Source organism: Lathamus discolor, chromosome Z (assembly GCF_037157495.1).
Source record: "Lathamus discolor isolate bLatDis1 chromosome Z, bLatDis1.hap1, whole genome shotgun sequence".
In the NCBI taxonomy this organism is placed as follows: Eukaryota; Metazoa; Chordata; class Aves; order Psittaciformes; family Psittacidae; genus Lathamus; species Lathamus discolor.
In genome coordinates, this window is record NC_088909.1 from 86622639 (window position 1) to 86647774 (window position 25136).

General features: G+C 38.4%; 1 protein-coding gene across 1 annotated transcript; it reads left to right on the forward strand.

The window, feature by feature from the left end:
• The first annotated feature begins 28 nt into the window (after positions 1-28).
• On the forward strand, positions 29-16416 carry LOC136006031 (betaine--homocysteine S-methyltransferase 1). Its single transcript, XM_065664013.1, has 8 exons — positions 29-137; positions 3681-3813; positions 7281-7399; positions 9359-9550; positions 10157-10304; positions 11198-11380; positions 14997-15225; positions 15733-16416. The coding sequence occupies exons 1-8, from the start codon at positions 99-101 to the stop codon at positions 15905-15907; spliced, it is 1218 nt and encodes a 405-aa protein (XP_065520085.1). The 5' UTR covers positions 29-98; the 3' UTR covers positions 15908-16416.
• The last annotated feature ends 8720 nt before the right edge of the window (positions 16417-25136 follow it).

Sequence of the window (25136 nt, forward strand, 5' to 3'; positions counted from 1 at the left end):
CGGGCTATAAAAGCACGGCCGGAGAACCCGGGGTATCCTGAGCTTTGTGCCGAGGCGGTGGGGCAGACTCGGGCAGCCAGCGTCCCTGGGCAAGGAAGATGCTGCCGACCGGGAAGACCACGAAGCAGGGCAAAAGGGTAATTCTCCCGCCTCTCCCTACTCCCCGTGGGCCCGTCCCGCTCCGCTGCCCGGCGCGGGTGCACCGGCGGGCGCCGGGAGAGGTGCCCCCGGCGACGCTGCGGGGCGCGGCGGGAGGCTCCGCTGTACGACGCCGCCAGCCCAGCCTGTCGGGGCCTTGCCCGGAGGCTCTCCGGGGGTCAGCGCGGAGGATGGCTGTCCTGAGGAGCTGCTGCCGAACGGGCACAGCCGCTAGCCGCGCTTGTTAACCTCCCAGCAGAGTACTGGGTATTTCTGCAGGTAAGGCCAAACTGGGAAAAGCTAAAGTAAAGCCATAACCGCACCTGTTCAACATGGAGCCATCAAAGACGTTTGGACCCCATTACGAGCTCGATAGATCATATTGAATGTAATGCTGTACAGCTCATAGAATTTTTATTTCTCACACATAGACTGGAGTCACCAAAGTTCAAAACCATTTTTCAGGATATTGTTTGATATGCAAATTGAGCAGTGCTTGCAATACATTAAAATGGTGAGTATTTTAAACATCAACTGTCATTGGATGGGATTTCTGCCTGCAGCATCCAGCTCTATTTAAAAGACCCAAATTGCTCTTCTCTTGATTTATATAACTGAATACCAACAGTGGTTGTAGTATGAGCACAGTATCCAACATATGCATGCCCTTTGCACCCTCGTTTAGCTGAAAAAATACGCCACTATAAAAAGTTATCTACGCATCAGCCATTATGGCCATTAAGGTAAACATATGAACAATGTCTAAATCAAACCCTCTGATGTATTCCGGTACTGTTACCCTGTACTGCTGCTTGGGAAAGTCAGTGGAATCATGTATTCTGTCTTCCATTCAGAAGGACACTTGTATCGTTAATAGCACACTTCTTACTCAGAACTGATTTTACTCATTTTTACATGTAGCATATAAGTCTAGAGTAAGAGGACACAAAGATATGGGAAGAAGTGTATGGTAGCGAAAGTAAAGCAGTGACAGGATGACTCAAAAAAGTCTTGGTTAGCTTTTCATGGGTACTAATTCTTGTTATTTAATACCAGATCTGTGTACTGCCAGATCACCTGCTAGTAAAATTTGGATCTGCATTACACATGAGCACACAGCTCTGGGTCTTTGGGGCAGGACAAAACAATCCTGATGCTAAACTTACACTAGCTATAGACTGGTTGAGCCAATGGTATTTTACCTAGTATAGACAAAGTAAAAAAGGTGTGAAGAGATGATATCAGACCTGTAATAAAGTTTGCAAAAGACTTATTTGTATTTTAAGCCAATCTGAAACAACAAAGTAAGATTGTATTAAGTACTTTGTGCTTTGTAGTTGTCACCTGCTCTTAGATGCCCCAACACTAGGTTTAATATATCACAGTATATTACATATTAAGATGCTATGGTGTATTTGATCATGGCTTATGTTGCTTCTGTGTGTCAAAAGTGAAGATTATTTTGTTTAAAAAAGTTAGAACTGTGAAGGAAAACTTATGTTAAATCCTGGAAGTGACTTGTTAAAAGAAAAAATCTGTTAGTTATAGTGCAACTGAATATAATACCTGTATATGATGTCAACATGTATCTATTACTCATTCTCCAGTTAACAAGCAACAACTTGAGGCTGCTTGTACGTTAAAGGTTTGGTTTTACTTCTTCTGCACTCATCTGCATATTAAACTTCTGAAGCAGGTTCTGCCTATAAAAGATTCCTTGGCAGGCAGAGGGAGCAGGGACTCAACCAGTGATCCCTTGGGTGCCTTTCTCTGGCACTATTTGAGGCATTGTTAGAACTGTAAATTAATTAATTGAAAACACAATCTTTACAAAGCCTCTGACATCTACATTTAGATCAGACTTGCCCTAACATACGGGCATGACTCGTAAACATATTGAGAATTACTGAGTTTTGGAGATTGAGTATTGCCAGTTGAGTTTTGCCCTGCTCCTGCAGGGCGTACAGAATCATAGAATAGTTTGGGTTGGAAGGGGCATTCAAAGGTCATAAGGTAAAAGAAAAGATAAAAGAAAGGTAAAAGCTTTCACACTTTATTAAAGTTCTAAAGTTAATCAGGTCAGTATTTTATCATGTCCACAATGTGCAATGGAATGCGCTGCAGAGATTTGCAAGCTGGCATTTGTCCAAGCTCATCTATCTGCACAGCAGCACTATGTATAGAAGTCCTGCCACCTTGCTGACATTTCAGTGCCTGAGCCAAAAATGCCAACCCTCAGCCAGGCTGTGTAGCCTCTAAGTAGCCTTGCAATGCTCTGTTTGGTACTGGAACTGGCAGAGTTGATACAGTTCTCCCTCTTTTGGAAAAGCACACTCACGCCATCTAAAGGGTGGTGCTGAGATGCTGTCAGTGTTTGTCCTTCATGAACATAAGGTGTGAGATAACTGAATTAATGCGGGAGAAATTATCAAGAAAGATCTACTTTCTATCTACTAAAGGTTGGAGGCTAATTAGTAAAACTTCCTTCTTTTCAGTACTAAAACCACACTTAACTCTACATTCACAAAGCTTCTATTTTCCTACTCTCTTAAGTACCATTGACTGAAATGCTACTGTGCCACAAAGAAAAGATAACTATGGAGGAAAATTTCAGCCTTGCCTTTGATTAATGCCTTTCCTGTACCCACTACGTTTGTTGATGTAACAGGTCTGCATTCATCCACTTTTTAAAGTAATAGGACTAATTTCTCCAATTGTATTACAACCATAATTCTATTTAGTGTAACAGTAAGGTACTTTTTGGAAAATTTGAACAAACCAATGAAGCAATGAAAACAGTACAAAAAACAATATGTATTAGGTGCAACCACTACATGTTCTCATTTTTTTTTTTTCAGTTTTACCAGAAAGCCTCATACTCCCTTGCATTAGCAAGGCAGAAGCAAGGTTAATCACAGGGTGCTGTAAGGTCTGTAATTCGGCATCTTAGAACATTTCAGGGCTGTGCAAAACAAGCAGGATTTTTCTTTCATTTCTTAAGTCTAGGTAAGCAAAACCAAGCCAGTAAAAAGTCTGTCAGCATTTTGAGATGTTTTATTTGGTAAGCAAATGTGACATGCTTAACTTTTCTATGATACCTGTTGTGCCATTTTGTGTCACAACCTACTTGTGCTGAGGCTGAAGGAGCAAATTAGCTGATGAAAAGGTCAGTGATACTAGAATTTCATTTTAAGAAGCTTCTCATGTGGTTTACAGGGGAATCTGAGACGGTATTTTACTTTCGTAGGCACGGAATTATACAATTGGCTTTAGTTCTGGGGACTGTATCTCTGGAATAGGATAAAACTGACTAATAAAAAACCTTACATAATATATATGAACATATTAAAACAGACCATCTATCACTCTTTAAAGAGAATTTCAAGAAGGAAATTTATTGCTTTTATTATTATGGCAAAGATGTTTTTGGTAGCCCACAAATACTTGTCCACTTTGCAAATGCAGGAAATGGCAACAAAGACAAATGAAGCCCACAGAACTGAAGAATTGTAATTGTTAACCTGCTATCCTGCTTTCTTCAGGGTATTCTAGAGCGCTTAGATGCTGGAGAAATTGTAATTGGAGATGGAGGATTCGTCTTTGCTCTTGAAAAGAGGGGATACGTAAAAGCTGGGCCTTGGACTCCTGAAGCAACAGTAGAGCACCCAGAAGCAGGTCAGTTTTACTTGGAAATGGTAATTCTGTAGTGAATGTAAACATGGTTGACAAAACAATAAATATATAGGAAGATATAGTAGGTTTTTAAATAGAAGTGTTACTTGACACTGTTAGAATTGCACTGTTAAGAACAGGCTAAGACTATGTAGACCAAATGCTCATCTTGGGAGTCATAGAAAGGCTGGGTTGGAAGAGACACTGAAGATCATCTTGTTCCCCCCCCTATTGCCATGGGCAAGGGCACCTTCTACTACACCAGGCTGATCAAACCCTCATCCAGCCTGGCCTTGAACACTTCCAGGGATCTTACCTCTTTTTCTTGCTCAAATGCTGGCCAAAAGCAGTTGGCTGGATAAGAAAGAGTACGAGCAGTGCAAACATGTAGTGGTACCTTTCCAGAATGCTCTCCCAGCCTTCAATAATTTGCAATGCAGTGACTTTTTGACCCAGATACTGTATCTTTGTATTTAACACCATTCAATGATTTCTGTCTCTTGGATTTGTCTAGTCTGTCCTTTAGCTGATATACAGCTTATCATTTAAAGTATCTTGCGAAAAGGAATTCTCCTGTTAACTGCTTTTTTGTGTTCTAGTCATTCTAGGAGTTCTATATTGTTACAAATTACTATAGTTTGTTTATTAATTCTTTCAGGAAAATAGCTGTTTTTAATAAACAATGGAATGGGAGTATTTAAAGTATCTGGCTCCACTGTGAAATGGGGAATGATAAATTTCAGAATAACCTAAGAATTGCAATAAGAATTTAATGGAGTAACTCTCTTAAAAGTGGTTGGAATCAAAACGAGCAATCATTCCATGCTTTCCAGCATAAAGATTACAGTGTTTAGCATAAGTAATGCAAAAGGAGATGCTACTATCTATTTATGTAGGCTTCATTACAAGAAAGCATTTTCCCTAGTAGTATGATGTGCAGTTAATTCCACAAGCCAATTCAGAATATCCTGGAGAACAAAAAGATTCTTTGTTCTAAGTGTCTGCCCCTTCAGATCAGTCACTTCTCTATTCAGGGGGAGAAGGAAGAGGAAGGAAAGGAGGAGAGTGATTTTAGCCCTCACTATTACACTGCTTTTTATACCTTAACTATTTATTCACCATAACCCTTCTCGGCCTTCATGTGTCACTTTGTGTGGCATGCTTAACTTAGGGTCATGGACAGCCTTAGATAATGCAGACCTGCAGCACAGGTTTACAGGGTGATGACCTAATTTGCTGACTCTCATCTCCCCCTGAAATATCATCACCTCTCTCTGTTTTTCACCAACTCTACCTTTGTCTGCCCCTACACATTCCAATCTACAAATCACAGCACTTACTCCATGCTTTTTATTTCCCCTTTTCTTACTTATTTTGCACATCAAGACCCCTTGATGCTTTCCACATGTCTTTTTGGGAAGCACAGATTTCAGTTTATGGGGAATGCAAGACATGGCCTTACACAGAGACAGCTGCAGATGGTTTGAATTGGCTAAATTGGCACACAGATTTGTTTTAAATGAGTGATCAGTAGTCATAGGTTAGAATCCAGCCTTCTAAGAATTGCTACTGATTTGCTAGAACATAATTGCTCATGTTTGTAAGATAGTTACTAATTTTTTATAAGCCCCTCATAGGCTATTTATAAATACACCCTTCACTGGAAATGTGTTTATGTCTATTCATAGAGTGTGCAGCCTCCTGCTTTTTGCTCCTGCATGCTAAAGGGTCATGTTACTTTGAAAACAGGTGTAAAGAACAGAAGGAGCAACTGGGTAGGCCAGTGGGTGTAAAACCCATACAACTACCAGACTTTTTGTCGTTTGTAAGGAAGAAAGGAAGGAGAAGAAGGGAGGTTCTGAGAATGCAGCAAGGAATGAAGAGTAGGGGGAGTGAGTTCAAGGCCATTATATCCATTACAAAAGAGAAATTTTCAAGACTGGCAAGTTTAGAAATGAGATCTAAATATTTCTTCTGAGCCTGATCAGACGTTGCTTCGTAGTGACCAATATGCATAGGCACATATGAAATTTAACCCTGGTAGTTCAGGTTGATTCCAGGGACTTTTTGAACTGTAGCTAAGCTATAACCAATGTTCCTGGGTAGGTCATTGCGACTGCTGGGAAAAGCAGCACTGTGTTAAACCACAGTATTGTGATTTAACAAGACTGAAATTAGAAATGAGGTACTGTACCAGTAGAGAAAAGCAAGGGACACTACACTGTTCTTTCAATGAAAGCAGACCTGCTTGCATGTATGCAGATTGACTGTAGCAACAAAACCTGCTGTTCGAGCTTCTCTGGCATAGAAGGCTGTATTTGTTTCAGTGGAGGGGAGTAATTTTATTCTTATGACACATTCATGCATTTCCCTAACAACACAGATTGTCTGTAGACAATGAGATATAATAACCCAGGACTTGAGGAAAGCTTTCCTAAACATTTGCCACAGAAACTGCAATGTTCTCATGTCTGTGTACAGTATCTAGGGAATAAATTATTCCTGTACTTGCTATTTTAAATCTGTTCTACATGACCATTAGTGTGTTAGAAATCATTATTGTTCTTCAGGTGTATATATATAAAATCAATTGACATCTCCTGTTCTGTTCCTGCTGTGGAAATTGCCATATACTGTTTACAGCGATGAAGGCACAACTACCATTGCAAAGCCTGCTCCCAAAGGCCAAATGTAGGAAATTTGTCCATTAAAAGTAATGCCAACCTATCTTTCAAAAGAAGCGTTGGCTCTGTAGTAAAATAATCATGTTCAGACTTATGAGAAGAATGAAGTTTCTGTTGTGATTCACTTTCCTGGAGCAAGAAATCATCTTTTAATTAAGGGTTTATTTAGTCAAACAGCTTTGGTTTTGCCTGACTAGACTCTGCTAGAGTTTTGTAGGGGGACAAAAATAGAAAACCCAAAATGGAGAAGGTAATGGAACACTGTATTCTTTTATACAAATACCATCTTCCCCTTTATTTGTTGCCAAAATACTTTTTTCTGTTTTCTTCTTCATAGTCTAGAAGCTAAGAAAATAAGGCTTTTTCATTTTATGATCTTTTTGTCTGCTATTCCTTGTTATGCTTACATGTTCTTTTGTCAGATGTCTGCTTTCCCTTCCTACATCAGTATTCAGGTCTATCAAATGAAGTTGGGAGGCCTGAAGGACTGCAGAAAGTAAAAGACAGGCAAGGTGTCATGCAAAACTGAATCTACTGATAAACTAAATAGAAATCTCCAGCTATTCTTGCCAGAGAAAAACTAAGGACAAAGTTTTCTACCTAATGTTCTGAGAGGGAGAACAAAGAAATTTTACACAGACTTGAGTACTGCTTCTACTTTCTCCGGACGGCTCATCTAGTAAACACTTATTTACAGTAACATTACTTTGATAAACATTTAATTCTGGGATAGCAACAGTAATAACTGCAGCAAACATCTCTTCTTTGTCTCTTAACTCTTTGCAGTTCGTCAGCTTCACCGTGAATTCCTCAGAGCTGGATCCAGTGTTCTACAGACATTCACCTTTTATGCCAGTGAGGACAAACTAGAGAACAGGGGCAATTATGTAGCTGAGAAAATAAGTGTGAGTAAAACTTTGTTTTCATGGAGATACGAAATAAACGGATTAATTCCAAAGGCTTAGCAGAGCCATTATCAAGTGCTTCCACAGTTTGTCATAACAGTTTTGGCTGTATTTGAACACCGAAGAATTAGATGATGCAACTTCAGAGCGTGGAATAGCAAGAAAGACAAACAAACAACAAAACAAAACAAAACAACAACAACAAAACAGATAGAAAAGGGCAAGGCTGAAGAGAGGAAAGAGGATGTCCACATTGTACTTTTTCCATCTGAGGAGATTAGTTTGCTGGAGTTTTTATACAAATTGTATAGGGAGGGTTAAATGCAGAGAGAGCACAATCGGTGAAAAAAACAAATGCTTTAACATCCAGAGAAACAAAAAACAACTTTAAAATGCTGAAGAATCCTCGACAATGAGTGGCTAATGAGAATGGAATGTTTTTTAGAACCCTGTCTTCAGTAAAGTAACAACTTAAAAATCCAAGGTATACACAGTGGTCAGTATCCCCCTTCTTACATGTAAGGGTAATCTGTGACAGCAACACAAGTACCATGCTTGTGTTTTCTTACCACCTACACAAAGGAGTTGTATGATGTTGGGTGTGTTCACTACATGAAGGCTCCAGCTCCACTGGGACTTCTGGCACAAGCATTTCTAGATAGTTCCTTTGAGACTAGAAAGTTTGCCATTGAGTATGCTCTCTGATACTTCCCCCTTTGGTCCTATTGTCTATTTCAACTTTTGCAAAACAGAAAAGATTCTCTAGGGATCAGGGAAGACAGAATATCTTTGAAGATATCCCAAGCCAGAAATCTAAACAATCTGGACAAGAAGGCTTAATTAAGAGGTCAGACCAAAATGTCTTATGACCAAATGTATTTGAAATGCTGCACCTTCACATTCAATAGATACAACATTGAAATGTCTGAGGTGGTTGTCCTAGAAACACAGTGCCTCTGGAACAAGTCATGCTGCAACTCTTGCTGCCATGCAAAATTACAAGAAGGGCTGTGAAAGCACCTGATACAGGGAATGCATTGCAGCAAAGCTTTAAAGATTGATTAACTGCTTGTTCTAGAAGCAGGTTCCTCAAGGCTTTAACTGGTTTATGGCTCCATCTCCCAGGGTTCCCAAATGTGTACATGAGCACAAATGAAGACTGTTAGCAATAGCCTTAAATATCAGATGGGTCTTCAGAAGCAGCCATGAGAAACTTCATCTGAAAGAAACCTTCTAACTAGTCCTTGGACTGCAGAGAAACCTGCTTGGATAAGCACTTGTTATCTATCACAAAAAAATGACTCTTTTCACAAAATCTTTTTTTCCCCAGCTTAACCTCTTCTTCACAAGCTGTTCAAGTCATCCTGATTGAGGTAGAGAGAGAATGTGTCTTTCAGTCTAGGTGATTAATTAATCATGTATAGTTGTAAGTTTCCCTTTACTGTTCTTGAACTAGTAAATTTAACATCAGGTAATATTTAAAAAAAATGCCTTAAATAGTTCTGTATGAATATTAGATCTTAAATTTTGTAAATTCTCAAAATACTAAAATACATTATAAAAAAAGACAAATCAATTGAAATTACTACACATTGTTTTCCACTCACAAAGTGTTAGAATAAAATCATACACAAACTCATAAGAGGCAAAGGAAATTCCACTTCAGACTAAATATTTGCTTTTTATAGACTATTCATATAAGATGCATTAAGGGTAATATGGTTTTGTAGTATTTGATAATATGATGATCTAGAGGTGGCACGATATTTGTTTCCTAGTGTTTGCTGGTTTTTTTGAAAGATGCTGATCTTTCTGATCAATGTTATTAAGAATCTATTTAAATTATAGAAGAATATGAAGAAGCCATTATGGATTTTGACTCTTTTTGTACTTTCTCTGCTCTGAAGTTACACAGATATCTCTGACCAGATAAAACTGATATAATCTATATTCATACAGTGCCAGAAAGTTAATGAAGCTGCTTGTGACATTGCCAGAGAAGTGGCCAATGAAGGTGATGCTTTAGTGGCTGGAGGAGTCAGTCAAACACCATCATATTTAAACTGCAAGGATAAAGCAGAAGTTAAAGCAGTCTTTCGAAAGCAACTAGATATCTTTATGAAGAAGAATGTGGACTTCCTGATTGCAGAGGTAAATCTGTAAAAAAAAGTACATGCCTTCAACAGGCACAGTGTTACTACGACATGCCTAATCTGCTTTAGGATTACAATTATTTATTGCTTCCTCCTTTAAAATTTTATGTTATGCTTTTATTCCAATAGCATTAGGTATTTTTCTAAATGCACAATAGCATCTGCAAGCATCCGAGAATAGGAACCATGAAACCTGAATTTCTACCTCAGTCAAATCAAATTCTGAACTGGTATGAAAAGGATAGATTATTGTGATCTTGACTAGTTCCTATTTCCTCCTATACTGTAACCAACCTAAGGCGACTTTTCTGTATGAAAATAGTTCCTGGGGGATTAATCCCTGATTAACCTCCCGTATAGGCATTCTTATTGTGAAACAACAGTATAACTATTTTTTACTTAGTTTTACTTACTGACTTTAAAATCCTTTTTCAACTGTGTGCTTAGTGAATTCAGTTGAATTCACTAACTGAATTCAGTGTAACTCAGGAAAGTTGTATTCTCATTAATTTGGTGAATTTGGGGTCTGGATTAATGCATTTATGCTTCATCTCAGAAGCAGTAGTAGTAGAAACAGAAGTAGTCTGCTTTTAATTTCTTTCAGTATTTTGAACATGTTGAAGAGGCTGTCTGGGCAGTTGAAGTTCTGAAAGAATCTGGAAAGCCAGTTGCAGCTACAATGTGCATTGGTCCAGAAGGAGACATGCATGGTATTCCACCTGGACAATGTGCTGTCCAACTGGTAAAGGCTGGTAAGAACCTGTTTCAAGATGCCCTTTAAAAATACGGAACAAAGTAAAGTCCTTAAGTATTGAGATAAATGTATGTGTATCGCAGGTAGCTTCCCAATTATATCTAATGAAGTTTGGAACACGTAAGAAAGTCTTTATGTGTACTTTACTACAGAAGACTTGTAAAAAGAAAATAAACAAATGAGAATGCAGCTATGAAATCCCTGTTAACCAGGCTGGTACTGGAATCAATAGCTGTGGCCTGCTGATACTGAATAGAGCAAAATCCTTCACTTACTCAAATCTGGTTACAAAACCAACTGCAAATTATGGAAACATAAGCAGAATCCAAAGCCACCTTTGATTCTCTACTCGTGTTTCTAGAAATGCATGGAGCATAGTTCAAACCCATGATGAAAGAATTTTACCTTTTTGCCCATCCAAGGCTGTATTTTCTGCAGAACAAGAGGAAGGGCAGAAAAAAAATCTATCAACGGCATGATGAATGGTGGTGCAGGGGTTTATTATGTCTGTTCTGAACTATTCTTTCCCTTTGGAGTTAGAACTGAAATCCAAAGGCAGAACCTGTGTCAGGAACCTGCTAGCTATTTGCATATGTGTCTATACATAACCAGTCTTCACTGATGAAGCACTGAAAAGTAATGAGGGTGCGAAATATGCTTCATCATCATCAGGAAGGTAAAGAGGAGTGCAACTGAGATGTAAACGGAACAGTCAACCCCAGGAGAGCTGAGGCTTGCTCTAGCCCAACTGCCTTGTTTTCATAATGCTGGTGTAAGTTGGTGTAATGCTGGTGTAAAGATGGAGTGCTCTGCTTCTGGAGTGCTGTGGCTAAGAATCTTCACCTCTCACTTCCTGGGGAAATGTGACTTGAAGCTATTTTCCTCTCCTAGGTGCTTCTATTGTTGGAGTCAACTGCCATTTTGATCCAGATACTGCCCTGAAAACTGTAAAACTGATGAAAGAGGGCTTGCAGGCAGCTAAACTGAAAGCCCACCTGATGTCCCAACCACTTGCTTTCCATACACCTGACTGTGGAAAACAGGGTTTTATTGACCTTCCAGAATTTCCCTTTGGTAAGACAAGGGTATCTTTTGTTTTGTTTGTTTGCTTTAATTTGTTTGTTTGTTCGTTTTAATTGTCTGTGCCTGTTCTCTCCCTCTGCTCCCTCCCCACCAGCTTTTAGTACTGCTGAAGCTGCAAGGTGTCCTTCTATACAATAAGATGAGTTCAAATTATCCTGTCTGGCATATTCTACACCCTAAACTCTTATTAGAAAATGCAGCTCTTCCTTTTGCTATGGAATCATGTTGAGGAAAGCTAGGGACAGTCCAAAGAAATGAACAAGAGCAAATACACTAAGAAAATCCCAGTATTTGGGTTGTGACATCTATCCCATCAGCCCTATAATGTTTACCTGTGTGGCGGATTTAATGTATAATGCATATGCAGAACAGGATATAGGTGCATTCATAATAGTTCAGTCATGCAAGTGTAACTGTCTAATAAAAGTGAAATCAATAGAAACCAGAAAAGGGAATATATTCTTTGATGTTGCTAACAAATGGGTTAGCAGTTTGGAGATGGATTCAACACATGTATGCTCAGGAATAATTGTGCAAAGACTGAAAGATTCAGATGCTTTATGTGTATATAAAGCTTGTGTATTTAGGGTTGTTTCCCCTTGTGAGGTAGAATATCACATCTCTTTAACATGAGAGGATGAGAGGACAAAATCAGCCTAAACATTTTAAAATTGATTAGAAAAATGCTTTAATTTTCAGTTGTCATATCCACTTCAAGATCAGACTATAAAACAAGGTATTGAAACATTTGAAATTTGAATTCGTAGCAAAAAGAAAAAATAAGATAGATGTGATTTTCAGGAAGGTTGTTTTGTTTTTTTAATTCTCTCTTTACATAAGTGAAGGAAAGAAGCATGAGCTTGAGGCATTCATTAAATGATTATAACATGTCTGAGTTCTGAAAATATTCTGGGATGTTTGAAAGTGTTAGGAACTCATCTATCCTAGTCTTTCCTTCGTGTAACTCCTGATTGCAAGCAAAAGAAGTATAGAACAGATGCAGTAAGTAATCAAGTGAATTGAAGCATTCACTCTCTGCGTTGTTATGGTTCTTGGATTCTATTTTGTAAGCAACCTGTATGAGATTTCAGCTTTTAGCAATTGCATGAGTCAGTTGGAGAAGGCTGGTTGTGTGAATGCTTTCCATACCCAGGAGTAACTGATCACTTGATGCCAGACTTTCAGTTTGGTAAATCATTGTTAAACTGACCCAGTGAAGTCTGGGTTTTGTGGAAGGCAATATGCACAAATAGATTTTTAGATATTTTATGTATACATAGCCTCTGTATAGGCCAACAAGATCTCAGTCTTTAGGGAAGTGTTGGTTATGCTGTATTGGCAAACTCCAGCATTTAGAAGCCAGCAGTATTTAATTATCTGTAGAAATTTTTCCTGTGTTCTGTGTTTTCCCTTCTGTGTTACTGTCACCAGTTAAGCAAGGACAATATTTTAGAAAGAAATGTCCCAGACGTTCAAAGCATACTCCAGTATTTCAACAGTAAATATATAGAGGGACTAAACCTGTGAGCATATTACAAGGTTCTCAGCAAAAAAAGGATGTAAATTTCAGTCTCTCTTTACTATAAATATTAGCATAAACTGTTAAGCTATAGATGCTTAATTCTGAATAAAGCCAAGAAATGCATTGACAGGCATGGAAAATAGAATGTTAGTCAATTTTGGGAAGGGGAAAATCCCACAAAGTGTAATCTATATGGCAGGTTCTTTTCGTAAAGGCTGCTTGTTTTCAGTCACCATCTCTTCACCACCATGTGGCCAGTTCTCATGGCGGGGTCTGTCCCTGTTTCTTCAGAGAGATTAGCTTGTTGCTGTCCTTACACTCTTGAAGCACAAGGACTGACTCATATAATCATAGAATGGTTTGGGTTGAAAGGGGCCTTAAAGATCATCTCAAGTTTCCTAATAGTTCCCCAGTTCCTTGTTTCCATTTTTAAAAATGGGTGCACTGTTTCCACTTTTCCAGGCACTGGGAACCTCACCAGACTGCCATGACTTTACAAATACAATAGATAGTGGCTTAGCCACTTCTTCCACCAGCTCTCTGAGGACCTGATTTCATCAGGTTCTATGGACTGTGTCAGGGTGTGTGACAAAGAAGGCAGGGAAGTACTCTGTACTGCTCCTATGAAGTTTAGTTGCCTATAACTAAGTTGTCTTATAAACTGAGTGCAAGATGTTGCCTCCTTACTGATGATCATTGCGTATCAATTTTGCATTACCTTTTTAAAGATACATGAGAGACAATGAAATGATGAATTGTGCTTCTGATGCTTTTTCTCATGTCTACAGGACTGTACACAAGCTTACTTTTATTATACAGCTTTCATCTGTTTTTCCTTCTGATAGTACATAATCTACTTTTCTTTTGTCCTGTCGTTCCCTCTGAAACCAGTAATTTTCTGCTTAAGAACATTTCATTATTTTCTTCTGCTTTTTATTTTCTGAACCTGTTTCTTAACTACTTATTTGACTTAGAGTAGATTTGCTTTTTATCACCTTCTTGCATGTTACGTATTTTTGGGAAAGCACATAGGGAGAAGAATCCTACCTTTCTGCTGTGTTGCTGGAGCCTTGCTACCTCACCACAGCTCCTTTGGCCAGCAGAGGGCTCAGTGCACAGGCATCATGATGCACTTGCCTGATAATCGCGCTGGTTCATCACCTGCAGATGTGCATAAAGAAGTGGGAGGACTTTCATTCCTTTACTCCTGTATTTCTAGTCCTTAAAGGTTTTTTTTTTTTCTTTCCAGTTCTGCCACTCTTGTGCCTCTTCCCTTTGATGTATGTTTTAACTTGGTTTTTGTTTTCATTTTCTGCTCCTTTCTGTCTGCAAGTCCTCTCAGCTCTGTTACCAATCCCTCTGGTTACCGCAATCTGCAACAGGGAGAAGGGTTCAAAATAAAGATTACATCCTCACTTATCTACACACAGGAACTTTCCACAAGGAACAAAGTGGTTTTAGGCAGCAATCTGCTTACAGCTGGAATTATAACTAAGTAAAGGATGGACTACGAAATAGCTACAAATCCCAGCTGTTAGTGAAACAATTGGCTGCTACTAGCTGATCATGGAAAAAAGTGTATTAAGTATTCCTGAGGAATAACGAGCAAGCTTATTGCTGTTGCAGGTAGTCTGATACCTTCTCCTTTCACAGATTAGAGTGCTGCAATCGTATTTCCCAGATATTGATTGTTTATTAGGAACTCTTTGGAAACATTGACGTAGCATTGAAAGTACTCCAATGCTGCAACTAAGAACTGCGGCACAAGGGCAAGCAAGTGAATTACAGCTCAGGTTTCAGCAGTATCAGAAGTATTTCAGAAGCTTAGTAACAGAAGATAGCAGGTGCTGTTTTGCAAGGTGAAAAAAGCTTACAAGCATAGCCCAGTGGAGCACAGCAGAATCTGAAAGCTAGACTTCTGAAAGTTTGCATCATTAATTCTAGCTCACACAGTTCAAATGTGTGTATCTACATCTACAATCAGTTTTGCAAACAATGTGCAAGTGTTCCAACAACATGACTTCTCACGAAAAATTGTGCTGAAATGGAACATGGTGGAAACTTAAGATATGAATGTCTTTGCAGCTTTGGAGCCAAGAATTGTAAGCAGATGGGATGTTCAAAATTATGCAAGAAAGGCCTATGACTTAGGAATTCGTTATATTGGAGGTTGCTGTGGATTTGAGCCATATCACATCCGAGCAATAGCTGAGGAGCTGGCTCCTGAAAGAGGATTTTTTCCAGAAGCTTCTGAGAAACATGGTAGCTGGGGCAATAGCCTGAGCATGCATACCAAACCCTGGGTCAGAGCAAGGTATGTATGTCTGACCTGGAGAGCACACCAACATACTCCTCACAAAAGCTTGTGTTAGTCCATGCAACAGACTGGCTTAACTGATTTGTGGGTCTAAATATTACTGTAAACATTCTATGTGTTAACAATTTTGAAGAATTAAATCTGACTGGGGATGAGGGAAAGGGGTGAAGGGGCATTAAGAGAGGTCCAGAAATTCTCATCCATTTTTAAACTGAAGATTTGATCTGAATTAATGTGGAAGTAATTAATGAAATTTAAGATTGAAAACCATAAAACAGATACCAATGGTGAGTTTCTTCCATTTCAATGTTTCTTTCATGAAAAGATACTTTTTAAGAATGTAGCATTTCGTTGCATGTTTTCATTCATACTTCCATATCTAAATACAGAAATATGTCAGTCTGCAAGTCAGATGACCCTCTGCAATGGTAAATGACCATATTTCCTTTACTATTGTAAGGTGCTGGAAAGAAAACCACCCTGATTTTCCTTTTCTTTCTTTAGGGCAAGAAAAGAATACTGGGAGAATCTGAAGCCTGCTTCAGGCAGACCATACTGTCCTTCAATGTCAAAGCCAGATGGCTGGGGAGTGACCAAAGGATCCAGGGAGCTAATGCAACAGAAAGAAGCAACAACTGAACAACAGCTGAAGGAGCTCTTCCAGAAACAGAAGTTCTAATCCACTGCATTCTGTGTTAGTTAGGTGCCATTAATTGGGTAGACACAGAAATATGTGAAAAGTAATAATTGGCTTAACCCACCTGTGAAAAGAGAAAAAGCCTTCTATAAATACAGCTGTCAATGGACTCCCACTAATGAGTCTGTGTTCAGATTAGGGTTATGTAGGAGCTTCCTCAGACCTCAAGGTTTGTCGAGGACTATTTCAGGGACACACAAGCTGACAGACACACAGTTATCTGCAGTTGCTTTCTTGATTTCAAAAGAATAAAAGTAAAATGGAAAATACATCTTACATTGGAGTCAAAAAATAAGGAGAATGAGATCTTGCAGGAGTTTCTTATATGAAGGGAAAAGGTTCAGAGAACTTTTAAGAAAGAAAAATGACAGGTGAATGACTCTGGTTTTATCTTGAGTTACCATGTACACAAGATTTACTCACCTGAAGACTAAAAGGCTTAAAAAATTATTCTGAAATTAAAACAAATAAACAAATTAAAGTTAATATGATGGAAGAGTATTGTATTATCTTCATACCTTAAATCACAAGAGCTCAAACGGAATAACATGCCTCTAGCAAGCAACTGAATTTCAAATTGATCCAGTTGATTTCTGGACATTTAATTGGAAACACTAGTTTATCTCAAAATAGCACTTAAAATGAAGTTTCTTACAATATAACTCCTGTTAATTAGAGTTTGTAAGAGAACGTTCAATGATTTATTTTTTCAAAGCTGACTCATTGACTCTAGAATCTTAGCTCCAAGAAGATATAAAATGGATCAATCCACGCAAATTAAGAATACCCATGGACATTTGTACACTGCACTTGTTGAGAAGGGTTTTATTAGGAAGAGTATTACTACACCTGGAAACTATGAAGGCCAAATTTCCATAGTTCACTTTTGTGAAATATCATACGACTTAGAATTCTCTCTAAAATATCATTCCCAACTCTTCTACATTAAAGCCACTACCTTTATGAAAATATTATTCTCAAATTTAGCTTTTGTTGGACTACATTTTATGTATTAGCTTATTTCATCATTACTATCCATGTTGATATTCTGCAGTATTCAAAAAAATAACATTTAAACGGGAAATTTCAGGTATCCTTTTCAGACTGTTACTGGGAGACAGATTTCAGAAAAAAGCCATCTGCCTTCCCCAAGCTTTAACAGATTGAAATAGTTACTCGCTGGAAGTTTTGCCTGAAAGCCAAATGCAGACAAATCAAGACGGCAGACAGTTTAAAAAGTAGATTTGGAAGGCATAAATGTAAGTATATATGCACTACATTAAAGTAATTTCCTTCATAAAGTCTTCTGGATGTTTCCCCTGCAGAATGTAGGGTAATGCAAAATCTGTATAACAAAAAGGCCAGACCTTTAATCATCACCTAAATGCATGCAATGTTAAAGACCTATGTGTGATAAAGTGGCTTAAAATACAAGCTACAATTGAGAAAGAAGTGTTTTGAACAATCATTACCAGTTTAGAGACTTCCTGTGGCAAACGATGCAGCTTGACCATCATACTCTATACAAGCAGCTGGAGTGATCTTTTTGAAACTGCCCAAACATGCAGAAATTGTACCAGAGTGCATGAGTTCAGAAGACAACACTGAAGAACCATGGTATTTAAGGTGATCAAACATGATTTTTAGCATTTAGTTTTAGATAGCCAGTTTAAAAAGGATGAATTTTAATAGACACTAACAATAAGAAATATTTAAAAGGCTATTTGAAGCCATTCAAAAGGAGGGCTGACTGCAGAGGGAAGCTATACAATCCCTGTTTGATTCATATCATTGGCTGGGCTTACAAAGGAATTGACAGTAAGACGAAAACAATTGTCAGAATGCTTTACTGATCACTACAGAATCCCAAACTACCACCCCCCCCAAAAATAACCAACCCAACACACACACTCTCAAAAAACCCAGCAAACGAAATAGAAAACCCGAGCAGTAAAGACAACAAAGCTTTACTTCTCATTTCTTTCTGTGTAACAGCTTCGTGAGGGGTAAGGAAAATGTTAGACATATTAAAGCTGTCTAATAGTTTATTACATGACTTGTTAAGGAAATAAGGCTGACAGCACAATCCTAGGAAATTTGTTTCCTTAGAAAGCCTGTCTGAAAACCTAGAAAGGAAGTGAAAAGAACTTTTGAAGGTCAGCTCCTACATTTAGTACCCTAAGGTAGGATCAGCTATTCATAGGGAAAGACACTTGCTTAACCTGTTTGGAAACGCATTTAATGATGGAGCTTCCATGCTAACCCCAGGCAGTCTGATTACTTCACTTTCTTCTTAAGAAATGATTCCTAATTTGAATATTCCTTGATGGTATTTTAATCCATTATTTCTTTCCAGCTCTTTGCAGACATGAAGAATTTATTGTCTTTATATTTGCTGAAGTAGATTTACACACATTCCCTATTTCTCAGCTGAACAGACACTGCTCATTTATCTTTCCCTGTGGCTTCTGAGTCTCAGAGATCACCTCCACCAAGTCTTTTCCCGGAGCTTCCTGCTTCCTACATCCGTGGTTGGTTGGCTGGCTGGCTGGTTTGGGGGGTGGGGGCTGTTTGTTTGTTTTGGTTTTTTACCTGCAAGCAGAAGTGAAGTGATATGAACCTTGGAAACGTAGATCCGGAACAGAAAATCCAAAGTCTTTGCTACCTAAAAAATAAATCTTTACTCACAAGTTGAGCATCAGGACAAGAGGGATCCTAACGAACAATAAACTTCAGAAACTACAAGTTCTCTGTGCTGCATATACAGAGATGGATACACATTTAGTCAGTTTTTTAGTCTTAAGTTTTCCAGAACCCCATCCAAAAATGGCCTAAAACCCTGCTGTTTAATGGTCAGTTGTTGGCCTAATGTATCTGTAGACAGCAGGAAAGCACAGATGGGTTTTTGGTAAAGAAGGAAATTTTGGAATAAGGTACAAAATCACAGAAACACCATTTTTTACCCCGTTCTTTTGAAATGAGTTTTCTAAGATCCTACCACATCTGAAATCACAAATTTCTTCATAAAGCAGTCTGTAGCTCATGCCTTCTTTTTCAACTCTATAACCAAATGCGGTGGCAAGTTCAGTGTCATTTTTTAACCTAAGTATTAAAAGAAGTGGATTCATAGATCCGTCTTGTTTTATTCCATGGAGTTTATAAAATATCAAGCATAAGCTAATCTCAATTAATCCAGCAGTTCCTTAATATATTATAATATTCTGCCCATCCTACTTCAATACTGTCTTATACTTAAAATGATTTATTTCAGCATTTTGCTTTATTATAAAAATTCTTCATTACCTTTTCTTCGTGTTCCACTTTATTGACAGAGATGGTATCTGGGGTAAGTTTTATTTGAGGTATCAACCTCCACTACATACAATTTCGCGGAATTATGGCAGTAAATTTGGTCGATGGGGTCTACCTCTGTATATACACAACTCCTGAGACAGTAATTTATTACACCCTAACTTTAGGAATCCAAAAATGGATTTTCTATGTATTTTGGTCAACTTCATCTCAGAGCTTCTGTGTCCAGTAAAGTTGTAAATCTGAAAAGAAAAGCAAATTTGGGTGACAGGAGCAAAAAAAAAAAAAAAGCATTATAAAAAAAAAAAAAAAGCAAATTTGAGTGACAGGAGCAAAAAAAGCATTATAAGCTTTACCAGCTATCGATGAGTGGTTCAAGAGTGTTTTGTAGCATTCATTTGCAAACATGCAGATGTTTGCAAATGAACTGCAGTTGAAGAAAGAGATCAAGTGGCAACTGAAACATGGGAGGGAAATGATAAAACCAAATAAGCTCTGCTTTGCAGTTTACCTGTTTGCAAATCAAAAGAGTGCTAGAAAGAGACAAAGCCTGTTGAGCCCAGTAGGCTAGTCTTTGCCTTTTGGTAGACAGGGTAGCAAGCTTTGTAGTAGGTGTTATGTAAAATCTCTTGATCAATTTTTATTCCTAATCAGATTTTTAAAAGTAGAGCAGTTTCACCCAAGAAAAAAACAAGAATAACAAGACTGTCCTATTCTTTGGGTCAAGCAGCAGTGTTCTTCTGACACATTTGGAAAGGAAGTCTTTTCCTGTGAAAAGAAAGGCTTACATACAGGGAAGTTTGCATGTTCTTTTCAATTATGTCAGTTGGCCTGCTGGAAGATTCTGCCGGCTCCTCCTACTAATCTTTCTGTTAAAAGGCATTTCTTACTAGTATCACAGTACTATAGCTTCATGGAAAATCAAAGATATGGCCTATTAAGGTAAAAGCTTTTTCTTTTAAATCTTATTTCTCACTATATAATTTCCGGTCAGACTATTCCTGTAGGATGAAATCTAATCAAACCGTACTTTAAAGAAACATGCTTGTGGCAATCTGTGCAAATACTGCCTCCTGGCGACTGCTTGTACGGCTACAGGACAGGGAAAGGTACAACCTCAAATGGCTTCTCAAGTTTGTATACACAGACAAAAATAGATTTCTATTTAATTTCAGAACAGACTCAAATCACCTGTATTTGTTATTTAACAAGGAAGCATTTTCTTTGCAAGAACTGTCAAAGCTAATTAAGTCTCAAATTCTGCAATGTCTCAGTCTTACTTTACTGTGAGAATAAAATGGCTGGACTCAAGTTTTTCTGTTAATATGGCCAGGTCAGCTCATATATTAAAAAATCATATCGCATACAGTGTAGACAAACGTTTTAAATGATAAGGAACAGGACAGTGGAGAAACTATATAGGGGGCAGTTAATAAAGGTAAAACTTAAAACATCTCTAAACACTTACCTTCTCCTTGCCTCCCCTCTAACACTACTCTGAAGTCCCAACACTTTTAAAATGCAGAATTTCCTAAGTTTAATTCTTAGCAGTTTAGAAATTTAACCAGACCTCCTTAAATCTGCCTACTGGTGTGTTTATCCTACACAGTGAGCAATAGAGAGGCAAAGAGACACTATGTTCTATACTAAATGCCACGCAATACTAAATGCCATGCAACGCCGCATCTACCTCATAGCAGGAAAGAATTTTGCTGATCTCACAGGCATGCAGCACTGCATCCACCATAGCCACTGCTTTCTGCAAGGATAGACCTTGCCAGGTTTCTGTCTGCCATCCCAGCAAGACTGCCCCATAACTAAATAACAAATCAAGGCTATGTTCTTTAAACCTTCTACTGCCTCTCCTTGTGCTTTTATTCATATGAGAATGCTCGTCTCAGACAAATCATTGTTATTCTACCCTACTTTCATACTGCTACACCTATGTTTAATGTGACTGGTTCTGCTGGTTCTGCTAGGCATACAGGACTCTGAAAGATAATTAGTATTTGCACCACTGACCTGCAAGACGGTTTGCTTTTTATTTTGGACCTAAAGTTGTATTCATACTGATACAGCAGCACAAATGGATAGAAACTGTGTTTGCCTGGAAATGAAGCAATCCTTGAGTGGCATAAAGATGGTAGGCCTGACTCTTGCCCACCAGCTTTTTCTCAGATGTGAGAATATGTAACATTGCAAAGTTGTGAGAACATAAGCAGGACAGCTTATACTCCAGTTGCCTTTGGCTAGAGAATTAAAATAATTCATCAGCTTTGTCATGTAAGCTTGCGGAAGGAAGGCTGCATAGGAGTATAAAAGTCAAGAATTATGGTTTGTTCATGCTCTACGTTTATCCCGGACAGAACTGTTATGAACTGTCCAAGGTGCAACAGTGTAGCAACTCAGCCTTTTGATTTTTACTTTCAAATTTTACCAGAATATTTAGTTTAGAGTACCCTGAGGTGTTACTGAAAAGCTGTGTCAGGAAGTTGTCCTCAGCTAAGAACAAAAAGGAGATAGGAGCATGTCCAAATGGTAACTGTCATAATTTCTCAAACTGTATGCAGAAAACTGTTCGGCTGTACAAAGATTTTGGCCCTTGATTCAAAGTTTCATGCAGAAGCCATGAAGAAATCCTCTGCAAAACTGATTAGCTATTTTGGTCTCAGTAATATACACAGAAAATCATGGATCTAAATCAGTATTCCCTTTATTCATTATTAGTAGTTGGGCATATCAGATAGGTCAGTACTCAACGCTGGCACACCAAGGCACTTCACTCCAAACCTCTGGGCTGGTGAACTTCCCTGCAGCACAGCTGAGTAGCCAGGATCAAGGTAAACAGACTTGGTAGCTAACTACAGCAGAAGCTCTAGAAGTAAGCATGAACTGCATTCACTATTGGATATTAATAATATCCAATATATGGATATAACATTCTATGATTCTATGTCTTCACTATTCATGGCTCAGTTTCATAGTCTCACTAGAACAGATGTGTCTTAAAATTCAGTGTCTGGATAACAAACAGTTATTTGTCTGAGGCATAAAGAGATTTCTGAGTAACATACATTACTCAGCTAGCTAGTCTTAGCTAATAAACCAGAGTTCTTCTCATTCTTTTGTCCTAATATCCTGGGCTCATTTCTAAGAGTATTGCCCAAATGTGTGTTGTGCATGTGATAGCATTACTTATGAATCCACTCCTACAGGCACCCTACAGCTATAAAAGGTGCTTTGCAGACGCGTCTGGTAGGACATTCTTCAGTTTTTTCCTACTCCCAGCGAACATACACATCAAGCTTCTATAAACCAGCGAAAAATCACATTTACAGGAGCACAGAGTGACATTTTTGTTATAATCTTCAGTGACCTGATGCAAATTCATTAAAATAATAGAATGTGTCATACTCACAGCTCAAGTTTTCCTTACACATGGAAGACACTATTTTCTATGTGAAAACCTGCTACCCCTCAGCGGTTTCTAAAGGAAACAACAGAACAATGCCATCAATCACCCAGAACAACAAGGACCTGCTTAGAATCTGGGTTCTTTTGGTTAATAACTAAATTAACAATTAATGCAGTTAATTATTTGTTTAATTACTAAAGAACAGCACGATGTCAAGGAACAGTGAACTGATGACAATGTCAAGTTGGTCTACATATTTCCTGGCCCTACTACATATACCTTCTTCCATCCATACAGTTCTTACTGTCATTTCCCACAGGGTGACAACGAACTTTGAGTTAGATGGTAAGTGGCTAGGTCACAGTGGATCCTGGAAATGTCAAGGAGAGAGCTGCTATAGTAAAGAAATTATGAAATTGTTCAGAAAATAGGCCCTGAAGTTCGAAGCATTCAGTGTTTGCAGCTACACATGGAGTCAATATGACCTGCAAGCTGTTTGCATGATCAAAACAAAATTCTTCACCAAGTAAAGAAAATAAGACTTGGATTCACCATCAGAAATACCATCTAGTCTCTGCAACCACTAATATGACGAATAAACAACAAGGACGTAGCAGAATGCTATGTTAATGAAAGTGCAATTCATCTGAGGAAGCTTATATAATTTGATTACATTTATATAACCTCCCTTCTCACAATATCTCAGTGCTTCACAGTCTCGTAAAGTGTTTAATTTTTTAAAGGAATCCAGTGAGGCCAATGGCTACTGAACACCTATTTTACAGCTGGGAAGCCAAAGCAACCGAATGAACAGAGGCTACATTCACACCGGCTCCTTTAAGTTAACTTCACTATCATAAATACTTCCTCCACTGGTGCCACTAGAAGCTGGGTCTTCCTGACTTGCATAAACAGTACTCTGAGCTGCTGAGTGGCAGTCTTAAACCTCGATGCCACAGCAGCTGCAAAACCAAAGGCTTGTACGGAGAGCAAGTGATCTGAACTTCTCCATGGTCATGCTGAGATTGAAGCAGAGCAGAAAGCTGACATTGGATGCTTCCCAAGTTCCACAGGTCAGGCGGGAAAAATTTGGCAGAAAGCAGGATTCTGAAAGTGATCATTTAATGTAATGGCTGTTTTAGGTGAGTCAGAGGAAAGCACGGTCCTCTCACCCAGCTTTGTAAGGTCCTGTTGGAGCTTCTGGCAGATCTTCACAAACCCACTTTGCCCTGGCATTCCATTCTTCCCAACACTGAGTTAGCTCCCTCTACTCTCCATGACATTTTTTGTCATTTAAGAGACCAAGAGCCTCATTTTCAATTCAGCTGAAGATGATTATAATTGATGCGAATTATGCAAAGCCTTTTGTTGCATTTTCCATTCTGGCTCATTTAAAGCTCTGGATCTGAAACCCCACTCTGTAAAGCTCTGGATCTGAAACCCCACTATGTACTGCTGCTCTAGGTCTGAATCTGTACAGCAGTCCCATTTCTAGTTTCAGAAATCTTTGTCTGTTTGATCATACTTGTAATTACGATTTGTATGAATATAAGTCACTACATTTAAATTTGAGTCAGTGGATGAATACGATCAGATGAAACTGTCCTTTAGTAAGTCCTCTGCAATCCATAAATAACTCTGCTGAGAGCATAACAAAGGCCCTTTGTGTTATTGCACAGTGGAGCCAAAAACGTTCTTGAAGCAAAGTTTGTTTTCAATATAATTACATACAGCTCATACATAAAACAGCTTGCCGTGCCGAAGCCAAAAATGTAGCACTTTAGATTCCACGAACATCTTAATATATCTACATTAACATTAGAAACAAACGTATGGTAAGACCTTTTATATTTCACTGGTTACTTTCTTTTATTTTCTTTTACATATTACTTCTTGTCTAACGACACAATCTTGCAATAATCTTACTGCTGGCGCAAATGTCTGCCTGTACAAACAGCCTTGCAGCACTGGGAGTTCGGTCAGTGAATCCAGGGCTGTTTTGATATCTTTTGGTATAGTGCCTGTTACTGATCCTGACCGTAGACTTAAAAATCTGCAGAAAATGAAGCAAATATATTTTCAAATACAACATAAAATGCTGTAAATAAAGACCTAGGGTTCATGAATTGGTTTTCTTTCATTTTGGTTGGTTGGTTGTTTGCGTTTTGTTTGTTTGTTTTGGGGAGGTTGGTTTTTTCTGTTGTGTGTTTTTGTGTGTTTTTTTAAATATTGGGTATGCTAAGAACAGGAGGATGTATTCAAACTTTCCAGTGAAAGCTTAGATGCCTAACATTTTATTTTAGGAAACTGAGTATGTCCTTACCCATCTCTAGCAGCTGAAGCATCCTGTCAGGATGATCCATTTGGAGACTTCTCAACAATTAAATAATCAATCTGCTTTTGAAATGATGGAAACAACTTTGGATCCACCAACACTGGCGAGAGAACCAGGCAATACTCCCTACAAGAAAGTACCGTAATTCA